We start from the raw sequence: 19382 nt of genomic DNA on the forward strand, positions 1-19382 counted from the left end.
ATCTGTGGTGTATGGGTACGGTCCTTAGAGCAGTTGAATTGCTTTTTCAACCATTCAACCATGGGTATTGGAAGAAAGAAAATATAGTCAATTGAGACACGGGATACTGGTACCACCTTAAGATGGGGACTTACTCCTTTGATGGAAAGTGGGGACAAACAGCTAGAGTGCAGCAGTTGTTCTCTTGGCCTTGGCCTAGAGGACATCAACCACCCCCTTTGAGCTTACTAAGCCTCCTTTCACTAATTCAGAGATTCCTCCTTGAAGGGCAGTTTTATGGCCAGGCCCACGTAAATTGGGCCTTGACATGCAAGCATCAGTGGTGCCCCCGACCCAGGCCTTGCCACCCTGGAACAGATAGGACACGTTGGCAAAGGGACCACAATAAATCCAACAGTCCTCATGCCCCATCTAGTGGTCAATGAGTGCACGGCAGGGGGCAAGGACGATTTCCATTCTGCCGGTAAGCGTGGTTACATCTGGTAAATGGAAGGCTCAAGGACGATCATGCGCTCCGAGCACAATTTGGACTGGACCCTTGGGGGATGCCCTAAGGGGAAGATAAGTCCCTAACACTAACCAGGGGTGTGGGCATACCTGTGTTTAAAATGCCAGTTGGGCACCACACCTTCAAAACCGGGCACTCCCTTAAGATGTATCCTGAATAACTGGGACAAGTTCGACCCTGAGACCTTAAAAAAAGAAGCAGCTGATTGTCTTCTGTACCAATGCCTGGCCACAGTACTCCTTACAAAATGGAGAAACTTGGCCCCCTGAGGGAAGTACTAATTATAACACCATTCTACAACTAGATCTTTTCTATAAATGGGAAGGTAAATGGAGTGAAGTCCCTTATGTACAGGCTTTCTTTGCCCTGCGTGACAATACTGCTCTATGCCAAGCCTGCAGGATTTGCCCAAATGACAAAAACCCACAATTGCCTCCATACTCAGGGCCTCCTTCCTTAGCCCCACTCTCTTCCCTCACTGACTCTCCTCCATCCAGCCCCACCAAAGTGTTAGAGGCACACCGAAAAGAAAACGTAAACTCCGCAAACCAGGCACCCAAACTAAGTCCCTTACAAGCAGGAGGAGGAGAATTTACGCCCACCCGTGTGCATGTCTCTTTCTCACTCTCAGATTTAAAACAAATAAAGACAGATACAGGGAAATTCTCAGATGATCCCAATAACTACATAGATGTCTTACCAGGGTTAGGGCAGTCCTTTGATCTAGCACGGAGGGACATCATGTTGCTCCTTGATCAGACTTTAAGTCCTACTGAAAAGGAGGCAGCTTTGGCGGCAGCCCAGCAATTTAGGGATTTATGGTATCTCAGCCAGGTAAACAGACCGAATGGCCCCAGAGGAGAAGGAAAAATTCCCCCACAGGGCAACAGGAGGTCTCCACTGTAGACCCTCATTGGGATACCGACTCAGATCATGGAGATTAGAGCTGCAGGCATTTGCTAACTTGTATCTTGGAAGGGTTAAGAATAAGTAGGAAGAAGCCTATGAACTACTCAATGCTATCCACAATTATACAGGGAAAAGAAGAAAACCCCTCAGCTTTTCTAGAAAGGGTATGGGAGGCTCTAAGAAAGTATACCTCCCTAACTCCGGATTCCCTGGAAGGCCAACTTATTCTAAAGGATAAATTTATCACCCAATCAGCGGCTGATATTAGGAGAAAACTCCAAAATTCTGCCTTAGGACCAGAACAAAGTTTGGAGGCATTATTAAACCTGGTGACCTTGATGTTCTATAAAATGGACCGAGAGGAATAGGCCAAAAGGGAAAAGCGAGATAAGAGAAAGACAGCAGCCTTGGTCATGGCCCTCAGACAAGCAAACATTGGAGGTTCAGAAAGGACAAAAAATGCAACAGGACAGTCACCTGGTAGGGCTTGTTATCACTGTGGTTTGCAAAGACACTTTAAAAAAGATTGTCCAACAAAAAACAAACCGCTCCCTCGCCCATGTCCAATATGCCAAGGAAATCACTGGAAGGCATGCTGCCCCAGATGATGAAGGCTCTTGGGGCCAGAAGCCCCCAGCCAGATGATTCGGCAAGAGGACTGAGGGTGCCTGGGGCAAGCGCCAGTTCATATCACCCTCACAGAGCCCCGGGTAAGCTCAACCATTAAGGACCAGGAAATCGATTTCCTCCTGGACACCAGCACGGCCTTCTCAGTGTTAATCTCCTGCCCTGGACGGTTATCCTCAAGATCCACTACCATCCGAGGAATCCTAGGACAGCCTGTAACCAGGTATTTCTCCTACCTCCTCAGCTGCAACTGGGAGACCTTGCTCTTTTCACGTCTTTCTTATCATGCCCGAAAGTCCCACACCCTTATTAAGGAGGGACATATTATCCAAAGCTGGAGCTACTATCTATGTGAATACGGGGGACAAATTACCCATTTGTTGTCCCTTACTTGAGGAGGGAATCAACCCTGAAGTCTGGGCAATGAAAGGACAATTTGGTAGGGCAAAAAATGCCCATCAAGTTCAAATTAGGCTAAAAGACCCCACCACTTTTCCTTATCAAAGGCAATATCCCCTATGGCCTGAAGCTCATAAAGGACCAGAGGATGTTATCAGGCATTTAAAAGCTCAAGGCTTAGTGAGAAAATGCAACAGTCCCTGCAACACCCCAATCCTATGAGTACAAAAACCAAATGGTCAGTGGAGACCAGTGCAAGACCTCAGAATCATCAATGAGGCAGTAATTCCTTTATATGCTGCTGTACCCAACCCCTATACCCTGCTCTCTCAGATACCAGAGGAAGCAGGACGGTTCACTGTTCTGGACCTCAAGGATGCTTTCTCCTGCATTCCCCAGCACACTGACTCCCAGTTCCTCTTTGCCTTTGAGGATCCTACAGACCACACGTCCCGACTTTCATGGACGGTCCTGCCCCAAGGGTTTAGGGATAGCTTTCATCTGTTTGGTCAGGCACTGGCCCAAGACCTAGGCCAATTCTCAAGTCCAGGCACTCTAGTCCTCCAATATGCAGATGACTTACTTTTGGCTACCAGTTTGGAAGCCTCACGTCATCAGACTACTCTAGATCTCTTGAATTTTCTAGCTAATCGAGGGTACAAGGTATTTAAGTCAGAGGCCCAGCTCTGCCTACAACAAGTTAAATATCTAGGCCTAATCCTAGCCAAAAGAACTAGGGCCCTCAGCAAAGAACAAATTGAGCCTATACTGGCTTATCCTCGCCCTAAGACATTGAAACAGTTGCGGGGATTCCTTGGAATCGCCGGCTTTTGCCGACTGTGAATCCCTGGATACGGTGAGATGGCCAAGCCACTCTATATTCTGATAAAGGAGACCCAGAGGGCAAATACTCATCTAGTAGAATGGGAATCAGAGGCGGAAACAGCCTTCAAAACTTTAAAACAGACCCTAGTACAAGCTCCAGCCCTAAGCCTTCCCACGGGACAAAATTTATCTTTATATGTCACAGAGAGAGCAGGAATAGCTCTTGGAGTTCTTACTCAGACCCGTGGGATAGCCCTACAGCCAGGGGCATACCTAAGTAAGGAAACTAATGTAGTAGCAAAAGGCTGGCCTCACTGTTTATGGGTGGTTGCAGCAGTGGCCATCTTAGTATCAGAGACTATCAAAATAATACAAGGAAAGGATCTCACTGTCTGGACTACTCATGATGTAAGTGGTATATTAAATGCTAAAGGAAGTTTGTGGCTCTCAGATAACCACCTACTCAAACACCAGGCACTAATCCTTGAAGGACCAGTGTTTCAAATATGCACATGTGCAGCCCTCAACTCTGCCACTTTTCTCCCAGAGGATGGGGAGCCAATTGAGCATAACCGCCACCAAATTATTGCCCAGACTTATGCCGCCCGGGAGGATCTCTTAGAAGTCCCCTTAACTAACCCTGACCTTAACCTGTACACTGATAGAAGTTCATTTAGGTACAAAGGGCAGGCTATGCCATAGTTAGCAATGCAACAGTACTTGAGAGTAAGCCTCTTCCCCCAGGGACCAGCACCCAGTTAGCAGAACTAGTGGCACTTAGTTAGTGGAACTAGTGGCCTTAGAACTGGGAGAAGGAAAAAGAATAAATGTGTATACAGATAGCAGCTACGCTTATCTAGTTCTATATGCCCATGCTGCAATATGGAAAGAGAGGGAGTTTATAACCTCTCGGGGGACACCCATTAAGTACCACAAGGAAATCATGAAATTCCTGCATGCAGTACAGAAACCCAAGGAGGCGGCAGTCTTACACTGCCGGGGTCATCAAAAAGATGAAGGAGAAGCAGCAGAAGGAAACCGCCAAGCAGATGCTGAGGCCAAAACTGCTGCTAAGCAGGACTTCCCTTTAGAAATGCCCATGGAAGGACCCTTAGTATGGAGCAACCCCCTCCAGGAGGTTAAGCCCCAGTATTCCACAACCGAAACAGAATGGGGACTCTTATGGGGGCATAGTTTTCTCCCCTCGGGGTGGTTACCAACAGAAGAGGGAAAGGTGCTCATACCTGAAGCCAGCCAGTGGAAAATACTTAAGACCCTCCACCAAACCTTTCATACAGGTATTGAAAGTACCCGTAAGATGGCCAAATCCCTATTTACAGGGCCAAACCTTCTTAAAACCATCCGGCAGGTAGTCAAAGCCTGCGAGATGTGCCAAAAAAAAATCCCTTGGTCCATCATAAGGCCCCTCTGGGGGAACGAAGAATAGGGCACTATCCTGGAGAGGACTGGCAGTTAAACTTCACCCACATGCCTAAGTCAAGGGGATTTCAATACTTGTTGGTCTATGTTGATACCTTTACAAATTGGGTGGAAGCCTTCCCCTGCACAACAGAGAAGGCCCAAGTAGTAGTTAAAATCTTACTTCACGAAATAATTCCTAGATTCGGACTTCGCCCAAAGCTTACAGAGCAACAATGGTCCAGCTTTTAAAGCTACAATAACTCAAGGAATTTCCAAGGCACTAGGAATACAATATCACCTTCACTGTGCCTAGAGGCCACAATCCTCGGGGAAAGTCGAAAAGGCAAATGAAACACTAAAGAGGCATATGAGAAAGTATCTCCCATGGCCACTCTCTTGCCCATGGCCTTGTTAAGAATCCGAAATTCCCCTGGAAATTTGATCCGAAATCAAATGGGGCTCAGTCCATATGAAATGCTTTATGGATGGCCTTTTCTCACAAATGACTTCCTACTTAATCAGGAAACGGCCAATTTGGTCAAAGATATAACTTCTCTAGCAAAGTATCAACAAAACCTTAAAACTTAACCCAAAGGGTGTGACAGGAAAAAAGGAATAGAGCTGTTCCAACCAGAAGATCTAGTATTGGTCAAGTCCCTCCCCTCTACCTTCCCATCTATGGATCCCTTGTGGGAGGGACCATACTCAGTAATCCTCTCTATCCCCACTGCAGTTAAGGTGGCAGGAGTGGAATCCTGGATTCACCACACCCGAGTTAAACCTTGGACACTCCCTGAGGAACTTACAGGACTATCAGCTCAGGAGTCTCAAGATCAGCCAGACCAGGCTCGACACACCGGTGAGCCACTTGAGGCCCTGCTTCTCCTATTTTGGAAGGAAGCATCCCAGGCTAAAAAGACTCCTACAGTTAATCCTAAAGAAGAAAAACTTATCTCTACCTAAAAGAGGATAAGCGGAAAACCTATATGATCTTTGACATCTCTCCTTGCTCTCTTTAATGGAATCCTTATACTGTTTCATCATATTAAACAGTATACTAACCATACTAACCATACTCTTTGCAGTAGGATTATATACTGTAGCTCCTGCCGGGACAAAAATCCTGATCACATCAACCTTTTTTCTATCGTCCTTCCTTTTAACAATTTACTCCTTCTTCCCTCCTCCTTTCCACTACCACTCCACCTACAGAGCACCATGACTCCCTTTATAAGGATCTCCTAAGCTTCTTTTAACTCTCCTAAGTATTCTTTCTGCCACCTCTTCATCCCTCCCCAACTGCACTTGCTTCTCTAGTGCATACTCTCCTCCCCTTCCCAGAAACACTGATGTAGTCTACTTCGAAAGGATGTTGTTTAAAACTAAATCAGGCTTTACTACCCACACCTATATGAGAAAGGAATGTTATAGTGCTGCTTCTCTCTGCTCCCACAATGGCCATACATATCACCAAGGACAAATGACCCAGTCCAACTGTCCTGATGCCATAAGGACTACCCAATGTTGGACATATTACACCCATGTGGGTATAACTGATGAGGGAGGTGTCCAGGATAAAGCCAAAAAACAACATGTCTAGCAAGTAATTAAAAACTTGATCCAATCATCTAACACTCCAAGTCCACATAAGAAACTAGACATTTCCAGGTTACAAAAGACTTGACTCTCATGGAGTCTATTTAACACCACACTCACAGGAATGCAGGAGGCCTCTCCTAACAATCCAACTAACTACTGGATGTGTGTTCCCTTGCGTTTCCAACCACTTGTCCCAGTAGTCCCTGTCCCAGGACATTGGAACCTATCCACCTCAGCCCTAAACACCACCGGGATAATTGGCTCCCCAGTCACCAATCTGCCAGCCACACAGGCCTCAAATCTCACATGTATAAATTTTAGCATGACTCCCAATAGAAACATCTCCCAGTGTCAATCCTGGATACCAGTGACCTCAGGTTTCACCTGTCTAACTCCAGACATCTTTTTCATCCGTGCTAACACAGCTTATCGATGTCTAAATGGCACCCCAAAAGAGTTATGCTTTCTCTCATTTCTAGCACCCCCATGTCCATTTATACCGAACAAGAGTTGGAAAGTCTCCTTATACCCCAGTCCCGCCACGCACGAGCTCCTATTCTCCCTTTTATGGTAGGAGCCAGAATACTGGGTGGGCTTGGGACAGGAATTGGAGATATAACCTCATTCACCCAATTCTATTACAAAATATCACAAGAATTAAATGATGATATGGAATGGGTTGCCAACTCCCAGATGACCCTACAAAGCCAGCTTAATTCTCTGACTGGGGTGGCCCTCCAAAAACGAAGGGCCCTAGACTTACTAACAGCTAAAAGAGGAAGAACCTGCCTCTTCTTAGGATAAGGATGTTGCTACTTCGTCAACCAGCCAGGAATTATTGCCAAAAAGGTCCAGGAGCTAAGGGAATGAATAGAACGTGGAAAGAAAGAGCTCCAACTCTCAGGACCCTGGAGTATATTTAACCAACGAGTACCTTGGCTTCTCCCCTTTCTAGGCCCTGTAACAGCCATCTTGCTATTACTCGCCTTCGGTCCCTGTATTTTTAACCTCCTTGTCAAATTTATTTCCTCCAGGATCAAGGCCGTCAAGCTACAAATGGCCTTACAAATGGAACCTCAAATGAATTTAACTCACAGCTTCTACCGAGGACCCCAGGATCAACCCACTGGTCTCTTGACTGGCCTAGAAAGTTCCCCCCTGGAGGACAATACAACAGCAGGGCCCCATCTTTGCCCCTAACCAGCAGGAAGTAGCTAGAGCAGTCATCGCCCAGTTCCCAACAGTAGTTGGGGTGTCCTGTTTAGAGGGAGGACTGAGAGGTGATGCCAGCTGGGCTTCCTGGGTCGAGTAGGGACTTAGAAAGCTGTAAAACTCACTCATTTCCTGCATCAGGACTTACTTCAGTTCTGGATAAATAATATTGAGAATATATGCTTAAAATATTCCTAACACCAGGATTTGCTTATGTGTTTTCTTCCCAAGAAAGCTATAAACAGCAAGAATTTCAGCTGTAAGTTTTCCTGTATACCCCACCCACCCCCGCCAAAACCAGAGTTAAAGAAAAGATTAACTGCCCATTTTTCTGTGATGAGCAGACCTTATCTATCCTCCCAATTCCTTATAAACACAGTTCATAAGTTCTATAAGATCCTCTTTTTCTTGCTGTACAGCTCCACGGCCATAAAACGGGTAAGCATAAGTCACAATTTCAGATTTTCTCAAAATCTAAGGCATGTCACAAAATAATCTACTGCCTTTGTTTCTCGCTCCTGTAACATGCTTCCCGCCTCCGGTATCTCCCACCTTAAAGAGTTTAAAAGGCAATCACCCAAGCTAGCAATGGCAACCCATTCGGGACCCCCTCCACACTGTGGAAGCTTTGTACTTTCACTCTGCTCAATAAAACCTACAGCTCACTCTCTCTCTCAGTCCAAGTCTCTGTCACTCGCTGCAGTCAGCCGCCACACCAATTCTTTGGCGTGGCTAGGCAAAGAACCTTGGGTGTTACAAAAGGATAAAAAGACAAGATACAGAGTGGAAGAAAATATTTGCAAACAACATATCAAACAAAGGAGTAGTATCTAAAATATATAAAGAATTATCAAACTCAACAGTAAAGAAGAAAACTTCTGGGCACAGTGGCTCATGCCTGTAATCCCAGCATTTTGAGAGGCCAAGGTGGGTGGATCACTTGAGGCCAGGAGTTCAAGAACAACCTGGCCAAAAGGTGAAACCCCATCTCTACTAAAAATACAAAAATTAGCCAGGCATGGTGGCAGGTGCCTGTAATCCCAGCTACTCAGGAGGCTGAGGCAGAAGAATCGCTTGAACCTGGGAGGCAGAGGTTACTGTGAGTCAAAATCCCGCCACCGCACTCCTGCCTGGACAACACAGCAAGACTCCATCTCAAAAAAAAAAGGAAACGATACAATTAGAACACAGGTAAAAGGCATGAAGAGACATTTCATTGAAGAAAAAAGAAAACAGACAAGTGGGAAAATAAGCATATGAAAAATTGGTCAACATTACAGTGATTAAGACCTGGTTTTCAGGCCAGCATGTGAGAAGCTTGAAAGTCATCATCTAACAAGTAAAAAGCTGAACAAAGTGAAAAAGCAACAACTCTTCTTAGATCCCAAAGAGAACTGAGGTCACATTGCAAACAGCTGCTCCCAAAACAGAAGACAGCAACATGGCAAATGCATAGAATACACTTATTAGAGCTTGAAACTTGTGTGGGACACAGGACCCAGGTGGGAAAACTTGAATTGTATTAATTGCTGGAGGCTGAGTATGAAGAAGTCTGAGAGTTAAAAATTCCAAAACGACCCTGTCATAGGGAGACTACCAGACTTTTACGAGTTTTACTTCCAGGAGTTTGACCTGGTTCTCACAGTAAGTATCAGAGAAAAATCCCCTCATGACTCCGGAAAAGGGAAGATAAAAGGGGCCATTTTGAAATACACCAGAACATTCTATTCTTAATACGGTCTGCCCTCAGGAGAAACTATTTAACCAGAGTCTAACCTCTTTGTAGTTTTAACAGAGCCTAACTTACCTTGGGGAAGAGGAATAACGAACTCCAGTCAATTCTAGTCTTCCGGGTGGTTAAAGGGAAATACCCAACTAAAGCTCCCTGTAGCCATCCTGTCCCACTCAAGTTAGTAAAAACAGAAAAAAACTGAGAAGCATCTGTGAAGTTACAACCCAGGGGCACCGGCTCACTAAAAGACTGAGGCCAAATCATAGGACACTTCCCCTTCCCACATACCTTACCACCACATTACTAAAGGTCTGCTCACCAGTTTCTTTTACCCAGTATATCACGATCAGCTTTCAAAAAATAAAAATAAAAAGTACAAGGCATACTGTAAGGCAAAAAAAAAATAGTTTGAAGAAATAGAGCAAGCTTCAGGACTAGACTCAAACACGGCAGGGATATTGGAATTACTAGACCAGGAATTTAAAACAACTATGATAAATAGGGTAAAGGCTCTAATTGAAAAAGTAGACATCTTCCAAGAACAGATGGATAATGTAAGCCGAGGGATAAAAATTTCAAGAATCAAAAAGAAATGCTATAGATCAAAAATACTCTAATAGAAATGAAGAATGCCTTTGATGGGCTCATTAGTAGACTGGACTTGGCACAGAAATCTCTTGAGTTTGAAGATATGTCAACAGAAACTCTTAAAACTGAAAATAAAGAGATAAAAGGCTGGTAAAAATGGAACATAATTATTTAAAAAAAAAAAAAAAAAAGAAGAAGAAGAAGAAGAAGGCAGAGGCTGCAGTCAGCCAAGATCACACCATTACACTCTAGCCTGGGCGACAGAGCAAGACTCCATCAAAAAAAAAAAAAAAAGCATTATATCCAAGAATTGTGAGACAACTACAAAAGGTATGCCTTACATCCTTCACAAAATTTAACTCAAAGTAGATCACAAACCTAAATGTAAAACACAAAACTATAAAACTCCCAGAAAATAACATAATAGAAAACCTAGATGACAATGGTTATAGCAATGATTTTTTAGATAAAACGGCACAATCTGTGAAAGAAACAACTGATAAGCTTAACTTCATTAAAATAGAAAGCATCTGCTCTGCAAAAGACAATGCCAAGAGAATAAGACAAGCCACAGAATGAGAAAATACAGTAGGCCCTCCATATCTGCAGGTTCCACATCTGCAGACTCAACCAACCATGGATCAAAAATATTAACAATAAAAATAATCAAACTTTAAAAACAATATAGTATAGCAACTATTTACACAGCACTTACATTGTATTAGGTATTGTAAGGAACCTAGAGATGATTTAAAGTATACAGAAGTAAGTGTGTAGATTATATGTAAATACTACACTATTGTATATAAAGGACTTGAGCATCCTCAGATTTTGGTATCGGGGTCCTGGAACCAAGCTTACACACTACCAAAGGATGTCTTTATTTGCAAAAGACATGTTCGATAAAGGCCTGTCATCCAAATATACAAAGAACTCTAAACTCAACAATAAGAAAACTAACAATCCAATTAAGAAATGGGCTTTATAAAGACCTTTACAGAGACCTCATCAAAGATGATAAACAGGCAGCAAACAAGCATATGAAAAGGTGTTCCACCTCATACATCATCAGGAAAATGCAAATTAAAACAACAAAATACTACACACTTATTAGAAAGGCAAAATCCAGAACACTGACAACACCAAATGCTAAGTAGGATGTGGAGCAACAGAACCCTCATGTATTGCTGGAATGCAAAATGGTACAGCCTCTTTGGAAGACAGTTTGGTGGTTTTTTTACAAAACTAAATATGCAAAATTAAATATATAGAAAACTAAATATACTCTTACCACATGATCCAGCAATTGAGCTTCTAAGTATTTAGGCAAGAGAGTTGGAGACCAAAATAAAAGTCCTAACCCTTCCAACAGACTACTGGACCCTCCTTTAGTTAAAAGACCCCAAAATTTTAAGTTAGCAGCCACGGCAAGACAGTAAGCTGTTCATGATCCATTTGCTTCCAACCCTCTTCCCCTTTCTAATCACTGGATTTTCTCAAAAGCCAGTGTGAGAAAACAAAACTCCAAAACACCCCTTCATTCAAGTCATCTAAACACACCCCCTCCTGTTTTTACAGTTTCAACATGACAACTATTTTAGGCCACAAAGATTTTCTTCTTGATAAGTGGCTTTTGGAAAGGACTGGTTCTGGCCAGTCACCTGAGGATGCACAGTTTATGGACTTCTTCCTTACATTTCACCTTTTACATATAGAACCTAATTACAATGCATTTAAATATTAAATCTCCACCCCAAAGTGATTATGGGAGGTATGTTACATACGAGTAAACCTAAAACGCATGTGTGTGGGTCTCCTTCATGAATATTCATGGCTCCTTCTGTAACCTGTTAAATATAGCTGTATGCCTAGCCAATCATCAGCATAAGTTCTTACCTTAAACCCTCACCTCACCCGACCCCACCCTGCCTGGAAATGCCTATCTCTCAATTTCTGCTGAGACTATGCCTCCCAGCCTGTCAGAATGGCCTATACAAGCTGCAAACCTTTGTGAGAAATGAAGCTCTCCTTTCCAAATCTATAAACCTCATCATTCTTCAGCTGACAGAGTTGAAAGCTGACATTCACACAAAAACCTACACAAGGCTGTTTACAGCAACTTTCCTCATAATTGCCAAAACCTGGAAACAACCAAGATGTCCTTCAGTAGGTGAATGTTGATAAACTGTGGTACATCCAGACAATGGGATATTACTCAGCACTAAAAACAAATGAGCCATCAAGCCACGAAAAGACATGGAGAAACTTAAACGCATATTACTAAGTGAATAAAGCCAAACCCACAGAATATACAACACCAAGAGTGAACCCTAATGCAGGGGTCCCCAAACCCCAGGCCACAAACCAGCACCGGTCAGTGGCCTGTTGAGAGCCCGGCTGCACGGCAGGAGGTGAGCGGCTTGCAGGTGAGTGAGGGGAGCTGGGCACCACCTCCTGTCAGATCAAAGGCGGCATTAAATTCTCATAGAAGCACGAACACACAGCACATGCGAGGCATGTAGGTTGTGCGCTCCTTTTGAGAATCTAATGATAAATATAATGCAATGCACTTGAATCATCCCAAAACCATCCACCCCAACCCACCCTGGTCTGTGGAAAAACTACCTTCCACCAAACCAGTTCCTGGTGCCAAAAAGGTTGGGGACTGCTACCCTAATGCATGAACACTGGGTGATAACAGTGTGTCCATGTAGATTCATCAATTGTAATAAATATACTACACTAGTAGGAGATAATGACATTGGAGGAGGCTGTGCATGTGTGGGGACAAGAGATATATGGGAAATCTCTGTAACTCCCAATGAATTTTCCTGCTGCTCTAAAAAAACTGCTCTAAAAAATAAAGTCTAGTTTTTAAAATGAGACATCACTACCACAAGGAAATACCACTATACTATCAAAATGGCTAAATTTTTTTTACACCAAGTGGTAGCAAGGATAAAAAGAAAACTAGATCACTTATACATACATTGCTGATGGAAATGGTACAGTCACTCTAGAAAACTGTGTGACAGTTTCTTTAAAATCTAAATATGCTACTACACAATCCAGCTACTGCACTCCTAGGCATCTTACTCACCGAAAGAAATGAAGACATATGTTCACAGAAAAACCTATACCCCCGTGTTTATAGCAACTTTACTTATAATAGTCAAAAACTGAAAACATCCCAAATGCTTTTCAATAGGTAAATGGTTAAAGTGTATTCTCTCCAATACCACCATTACTGAATGCTACTCATCAATAAAAAGGAATGGACTGTTGATACATGTAACAACTGGACGAAAATCCAGAGAAAAAAGCCAATTTCAAAAGGTTACATACTGTTATGATTCCATTTATAAAGTATTCTTGAAAAACAAAACTATAGAAATGGAGAGTAAATGGCTTCCAAGAGTTAAGAGATAAAGGAGAGGGGACAGAGAGAAGTGGATGTGGGAAACATGAGGTATCTGGAAATGTTCTGAATCTCAGCTCTATCAATGTCAATACCCTGGTTACAACACTATTACTTCTTAAAACTGCATATAAATCTATAATTATCTCAAAATAAGAAGTTTAGTTAAAAAGACGAAGGAAAAACTCTTATGACTAGAGGGACAATTTTTTTTTTTTTTTTGAGACAGAGTCTCGCTCTGTCCCCAAGGGAGTGCAGTGGCACGATCTCGGCTCACTGCAAGCTCCGCCTCCTGGGTTCACGCCATTCTCCTGCCTCAGCCTCTCAAGTAGCTGGGACTACAGGCGCCCGCTACCACACCCAGCTAATTTTTTGTATTTTTAGTAGAGACAGGGTTTCATCGTATTAGACAAGATGGTCTCAATCTCCTGACCTCGTGATCCGCCCACCTCAGCCTCCCAAAGTGCTGGGATTACAGGCGTGACCCACCGCGCCCGGTCGACTAGAGAGACAATTTTATTTGATATACAGCAACTCTGAACATTATTAAATATTCAAACACTATAATTTTCAGTATGAAACAATAAAACATATCCCCTGAATATTCTTGTACCACAACTACTCTTCAAAGACTCATATATAAACAATAAGAATTTTAGCTCACCTTCCACGCTATCAGAACAGGAAGTTCCAATGCCAGTGTCTCCACTGTCAGAAGCTATACTGTGTCTCCTGATATGGTTATTTCGATGGTTAGATAGAACAGTTGTGGCCTGCCACAATGATTCATTAGCAGGTAGCCATGCTGATGAATAATCTGGGCCTAAAAAGGGAAATATGTAACAGTTAACACATACATCTGAGTAGGCAGATGATTTATTTTTTACCTTGTGGAAAATACACATAGGGTATAAAAGGTTCTTTTCTGCCCAAAATAATTTAAAATGATCAAAAAAAATTAACCAAATAAATGTATATATCACACATGTATCAATTAAGTGTGATTACATAGCTTCCTCTAGCTGAAGAACTCTGTTTTCTGCTTCTGGGCATTAAACTTTTAAAGACGTACTGCTGTGTTATTAAAAATGTTGAAACTATCCACTTATCTTCAAATGTCAGTACTCTGCTCTAGAATAATTGATAGGTAGGCATCTGTGATTATACATACATGTGTCAGCTGAAAATCAGGGCTCAGGAAAAATTCAATAATAATGCATGATAATATAAATAGGATATCCACATGGAATATGAAAACAATCCATTTTTTTCTGCTATATATCTACTAAATTTTTTCTACAATCATCACTTAAAATTTTTAAATTTTACATTATTTTATTTGAATTATTTCCCTATTATTTAATAACAGTTTAATAGCACAGCATTTTCCTACTCCTAGCTTGATTTGTCTTTGTTTTTGTTTTTTTGTTTTTTTGTTTTTTGAGATGAGTCTCACTCTGTCACCCAGGCTGGATAGAGTGCAGTGGCACGATCTCTGCTCACTGTAAACTCCGCCTCCTGGGTTCACACCATTCTCCTGCCTCAGCCTCAGGAGTAGCTGGGACTACAGGTACCCGCCACCACGCCCGGCTAATTTTTTGTATTTTTAGTAGAGACGGAGTTTCACTGTCTTAACCAGGATGGTCTCCATCTCCTGACCTCGTGATCCGCCCGCCTCAGCCTCCCAAAGTGCCGGGATTACAGGTGTGAGCCACCGCGCCCAGCCCGATTTGTCCTTTTAATTTAAATACTTTTTAGCTAATTTAAGGTTTTTCAATGTTCTCTCAATGTTTATTTTCACTTACTCATTTTTATTTAACTTTTATTTGACTTTTTCTGTTTTATCCATCACTTATTTTATTTAGTACAGTGCTCCTCAAAGGATAGCAATGGACCAGTGCCAATCTGTACTATTTGTTACAAGTTAGACGAAGAAATAAATAAATAAGCATCTAGAAATGTTATTGTAGTATAATTAGAAAGAGAAATTTTAAATTCGTTCAACTTTATATAAAACCTGTAGAAGCACAAATCTTTACTAATGCCTAATACAGTGAGTGAGTCTCAATTCAGGGCTTACAGAATTATTCATAAAAGTTAAGAAGTTCCCCTACATGAATTTTAGGCTCTCATTTCAATGACAGTTCTTAAAAAATTAATAAGCACATTACAGATTATCTGGACAGCCAACCTAAAACATTATTTCCACATAATTTCAATGCTCCTATATCTGTATAGCAGCCTTAAAAAGATTTATCACATAATTCAACGTTCCCATATGTGTTTTACAGTTGAAATAGCAGTTGCTTCTAAGTAAAGAGCAAATGACATCACTGGGTATTTACCATTATTTGACACAAGATAGCTTTACAGAATTATTCATTGATACCCTATTGAAACCGGCATGCAAGGAATGCCTTCTGGCAGTTTAAACATAACGGTAACAAAACAACAAACGTGCATAAAATTAATTATACCAGTCTTTTTTAACCACACTTTTAGGAATAGTCGTTCTCTATGTTAATATTAAAATCAAAACATATAAACAAATTAATAAAACCAGACCTAAAGCTACTCCTATCATACTAAGCTCAACATTAATGATTCACTTTTAATAAAACATTGTCACATTATTTTATTTAATGCACATTTATTTATTTAAATGCAATTTATCAATTAAATTTAGGCTTTATAGATGTATAAAGTATATAAGCAGCCTTAAAAGCCTTATACATTTAAATTAACAAATCAAATTTGAAAAATAGTGGCCAAAGAGACACTTTTACCAGCTTTGAGGTCCAGAACAACCACTTAAAGCTTTGTAGATTCTAGACTTCTCTCAGAATGAGACTTTTCAATTCAAGTGATTCAACATTCACATTAAAGCACCAGAAGAAGGGGTTCTGTCACCACATCTATTCTAATTCTGATCTGTGGTCTATAATCTATACCAAAATGTTTTTTTCAATCAGGTAACATCCCCTCTAAATGAGCTCAAAGTCCTGCCTAAACTATTATCAAAAATGGCAACCAGCCTAGTCTCACAAGTGCAAACCTATTAGCTGGATAATTTTTTTTTTTTTTAAGAATACCCAGCAAATAGCATAAATAGGCTGGGACTATATGTAAATGAAAAATAAATATAAGAAAAGATGCCAAATCTCACTAATAGTGGGAGAAGTGAAAAAGACAATAAATTTTCTGGATTTTTAAAACTATCAAGTTGACAAAAGAAAGACTAGTGTCAACCAAGTGAGGGGAATGTTCATATATTTTTGTGGCCTTGCAAATTGGTACAACCTTTCTAAAGGGCAAATTGGAAAGTGGTATCTAAATTTCAACATAGACATGACCTTCTACTGAGAATTTATCCTAAGGAAATATCAGGCAATTACAAATAAATATGAGTCTAAGGACATTCCTGACAGCACTGCTTAAAGTAAATGCCTATGAACAAAATATAAACTGTTAATCAGTTGATAATGTTTAAGTGCTAAAAATGATTTTATCAACCTATTTTTTAACATGGAAGAACATCCAGAATATATTTAGTGTGTATGGAAGAGAAGCATTTTACGTAGCTGTATACATAATATGATTCCACAGCTAGAGAAGAGTTTGTACATTTACATACATGGAAGAAGCTTTCAGGGAGCTCTATATCTAAATGCTAACACTGACTATGTTTTACTAAAGGAAGAAATACATTACAGGAACATTTACTCCATCATTGGTTATTATTATTATTCATTCTACCAGTTTATGTGGGGAAATGCTGAAAATCACGTATACTGATTTGCAGATTACATCAACATTTGATTCTGAGATTAGAAACCGGCTATAGATCAAGGTATATAAATTCAGATTCCTAGTAACAATTTTTACAAAAGCTGCATAAAATGGCTAAAATTAAAACCCTTGCTTTTAGGCAATATAACTATTTTGAGCAGTATAAAGTCATGCTCCATTAAAGCCTACAACACACCTCCACCCTATTTATTGTTGACAAGTCTTGGCCAATAAACCATTTGTGGATTAAAAGGAAATAATCATTCTCTCTCTCACTCTCTCTCTCCACTCACTCACTCTCTCACTGCAGTAATGGGGAGGAAAGCCCACTGTATATATTAATGCTATGGTGTTATTATCACAAGCTAGGACAACCTTCAATCATTAGTCCTGTATAATTAACTATTGCCAGAAAAACAGTTCAATAAAACCTTTTTCTGGCAAGAGCCAGATTGCAAATATTTTCAGTTCTGTGGGTCACTCAATCTCCGTCTCAACTAGCCAATTCTGCCACTGTAGTCTAAATCAGCTGTAGACAATAAAATGGATGTGGCTATGTTGTAATAAAACTTTATTTACAAAAACAGGTGACAAGTCAGATGTAACCTGGGGGCCAGTTTGCAGGCTCCTGAGATGGGGTAAAAAATCATTCTAACTGAAAAGAGTCCCTAAAATTCAACTGATTCATAAGTAACTCCAGCCAGCATGTTAATTCATTCCTTTATTTGGAAGAAAAGTGAGCTCATCCTAGAGTACATATCAGCAAGCCAGGCTGCCCAGAATCTGACAATTCATGAAAGCACTACTGAGGTTTTTCAAGGATTACAAAGACAAATAAATGTCAACAAGTGTTTTAGGTTTCTTTTTCCAGAATAAATGATCTCAGTTTATCCATATGGTATGGAACTCCTGGACAACGTCAAATATGTGTGATGGTTAATTTTACATGACAATTTGACTGGACCATAGGGTGCCCAGATACGCAGTCAAACATTACTTCCGTGAAGGTGTTTGGATGAGCTCAACATTCAAATTGGTCGACTGGATAAGGCAGACTGCCCTCCATAATGTGGGTGGGCTTCACTGAATCAGCTGAAGGCCTGAACATAACAAAAAAGCTAACCATCCCCTAAGCAAAAGAGAATTATTCTTGCCTGATCCCCTTTGACTAAATACACTAGTACACTGGCTTTTTCCTACCTCCAAGCTTGAACTGATCTCTTCCTGGGGCTTGAGCCTGCCAACCTTCAGACTGGAACTATGCTATCAACAATCCCAGGTCTCCAGCTTGCCAAATCACCTCACAGATGTTGGGACTAGTCAGCCACCATAATCTCATGAGCCAATTCTTAATTAATTAATTAAATGCTATTGGCTCTGTTTCTCTGGAGAACTTGAATACAATATTGGGAAAACTAGAAAAATTCTAATTTTGCCTACAGATATGAAAAAGTGGGGACAGCCTTCTATTTAAAAAAGAACAATAGTTGTAATCCTCAATTTCCACCACAGTATTTCAATATCATCTACTCAATATGATACCTATTCCACAGATTTCCAAAGCACATCAGTACAATCTCAATTATCTGTTATCTAACTCTTATACAAAAAAAGCTATAAGAAATGACAGAGAAAATGGTCTAAGACATGCTATCATTCCGCCCCTCTAGAAACTCTAAATTCTATCTTTGAATCACAGAGCAGTACATACTTAGAGCCTTTCTATTTAGCAACTCAGGGAAATGATCTTCCTAAAATTTCTTTCAGTGTACTGCCACTTTATAAACTTGAACCTCTGACTTTTACAGAAAGACACAAAAAGTAAGCAACCACATAAATCATCAAATTGTTGTCTAGGCCGGGCAAGGTGGCTCACACCTGTAATCCCAGCACTTTGGGAGGCCAACGCTGGCAGACAGCTTGAGTTCAAGAGTTTAAGACCAGCCTGGGAAACATGGCAAAAGCCCACCTCTACAAAAGAAAATAAAAAAAATTCAAAAAAATGTTTGCCTCTGTGCATGGTGGCACATGCCTGTACTCTCAGCTACCTGGGAAGCTAAGCTACTTGAACCCAGGAGGTGGAGGCTGCAGTAAGCCGAGATCATGCCACTACACTCCAGCCTGGGTAATAAAGCAAGACTCTGTCTCAAAAAAAAAAAAAAAAAAGTTGTCTATATATTTAAGAAGTTAAAGGCAAACACTAAAAATATTTGCAGATACGGTATTAATGCATAATTACAAAGAGATCATAAGCAAACTAAAAATAAATAAATAAATACTAAATGGTTTAGTCTAAATGGACAAAGGACAAACCCAAAGGGAAAAACACAAATAAAAAATTCTGAAAAATAGTC

The 19382-nt window shown here is 40.9% G+C and overlaps 1 protein-coding gene across 2 annotated transcripts in view; it reads right to left on the reverse strand.

The window, feature by feature from the left end:
* Positions 1-19382, reverse strand: part of CEP85L (centrosomal protein 85 like) — a 193074-nt gene that overhangs the window by 157461 nt on the left and 16231 nt on the right. For both annotated transcript variants that reach the window (XM_030809616.1, XM_003255624.4), the window contains exon 2: positions 13904-14062. In XM_030809616.1, coding sequence (XP_030665476.1) covers positions 13904-14062 — 159 coding nt within the window. The remainder of the gene's footprint in view (positions 1-13903; positions 14063-19382) is intronic.

The sequence above is a fragment of the Nomascus leucogenys genome, chromosome 3 (assembly GCF_006542625.1).
Source record: "Nomascus leucogenys isolate Asia chromosome 3, Asia_NLE_v1, whole genome shotgun sequence".
NCBI classification, from domain to species: Eukaryota; Metazoa; Chordata; class Mammalia; order Primates; family Hylobatidae; genus Nomascus; species Nomascus leucogenys.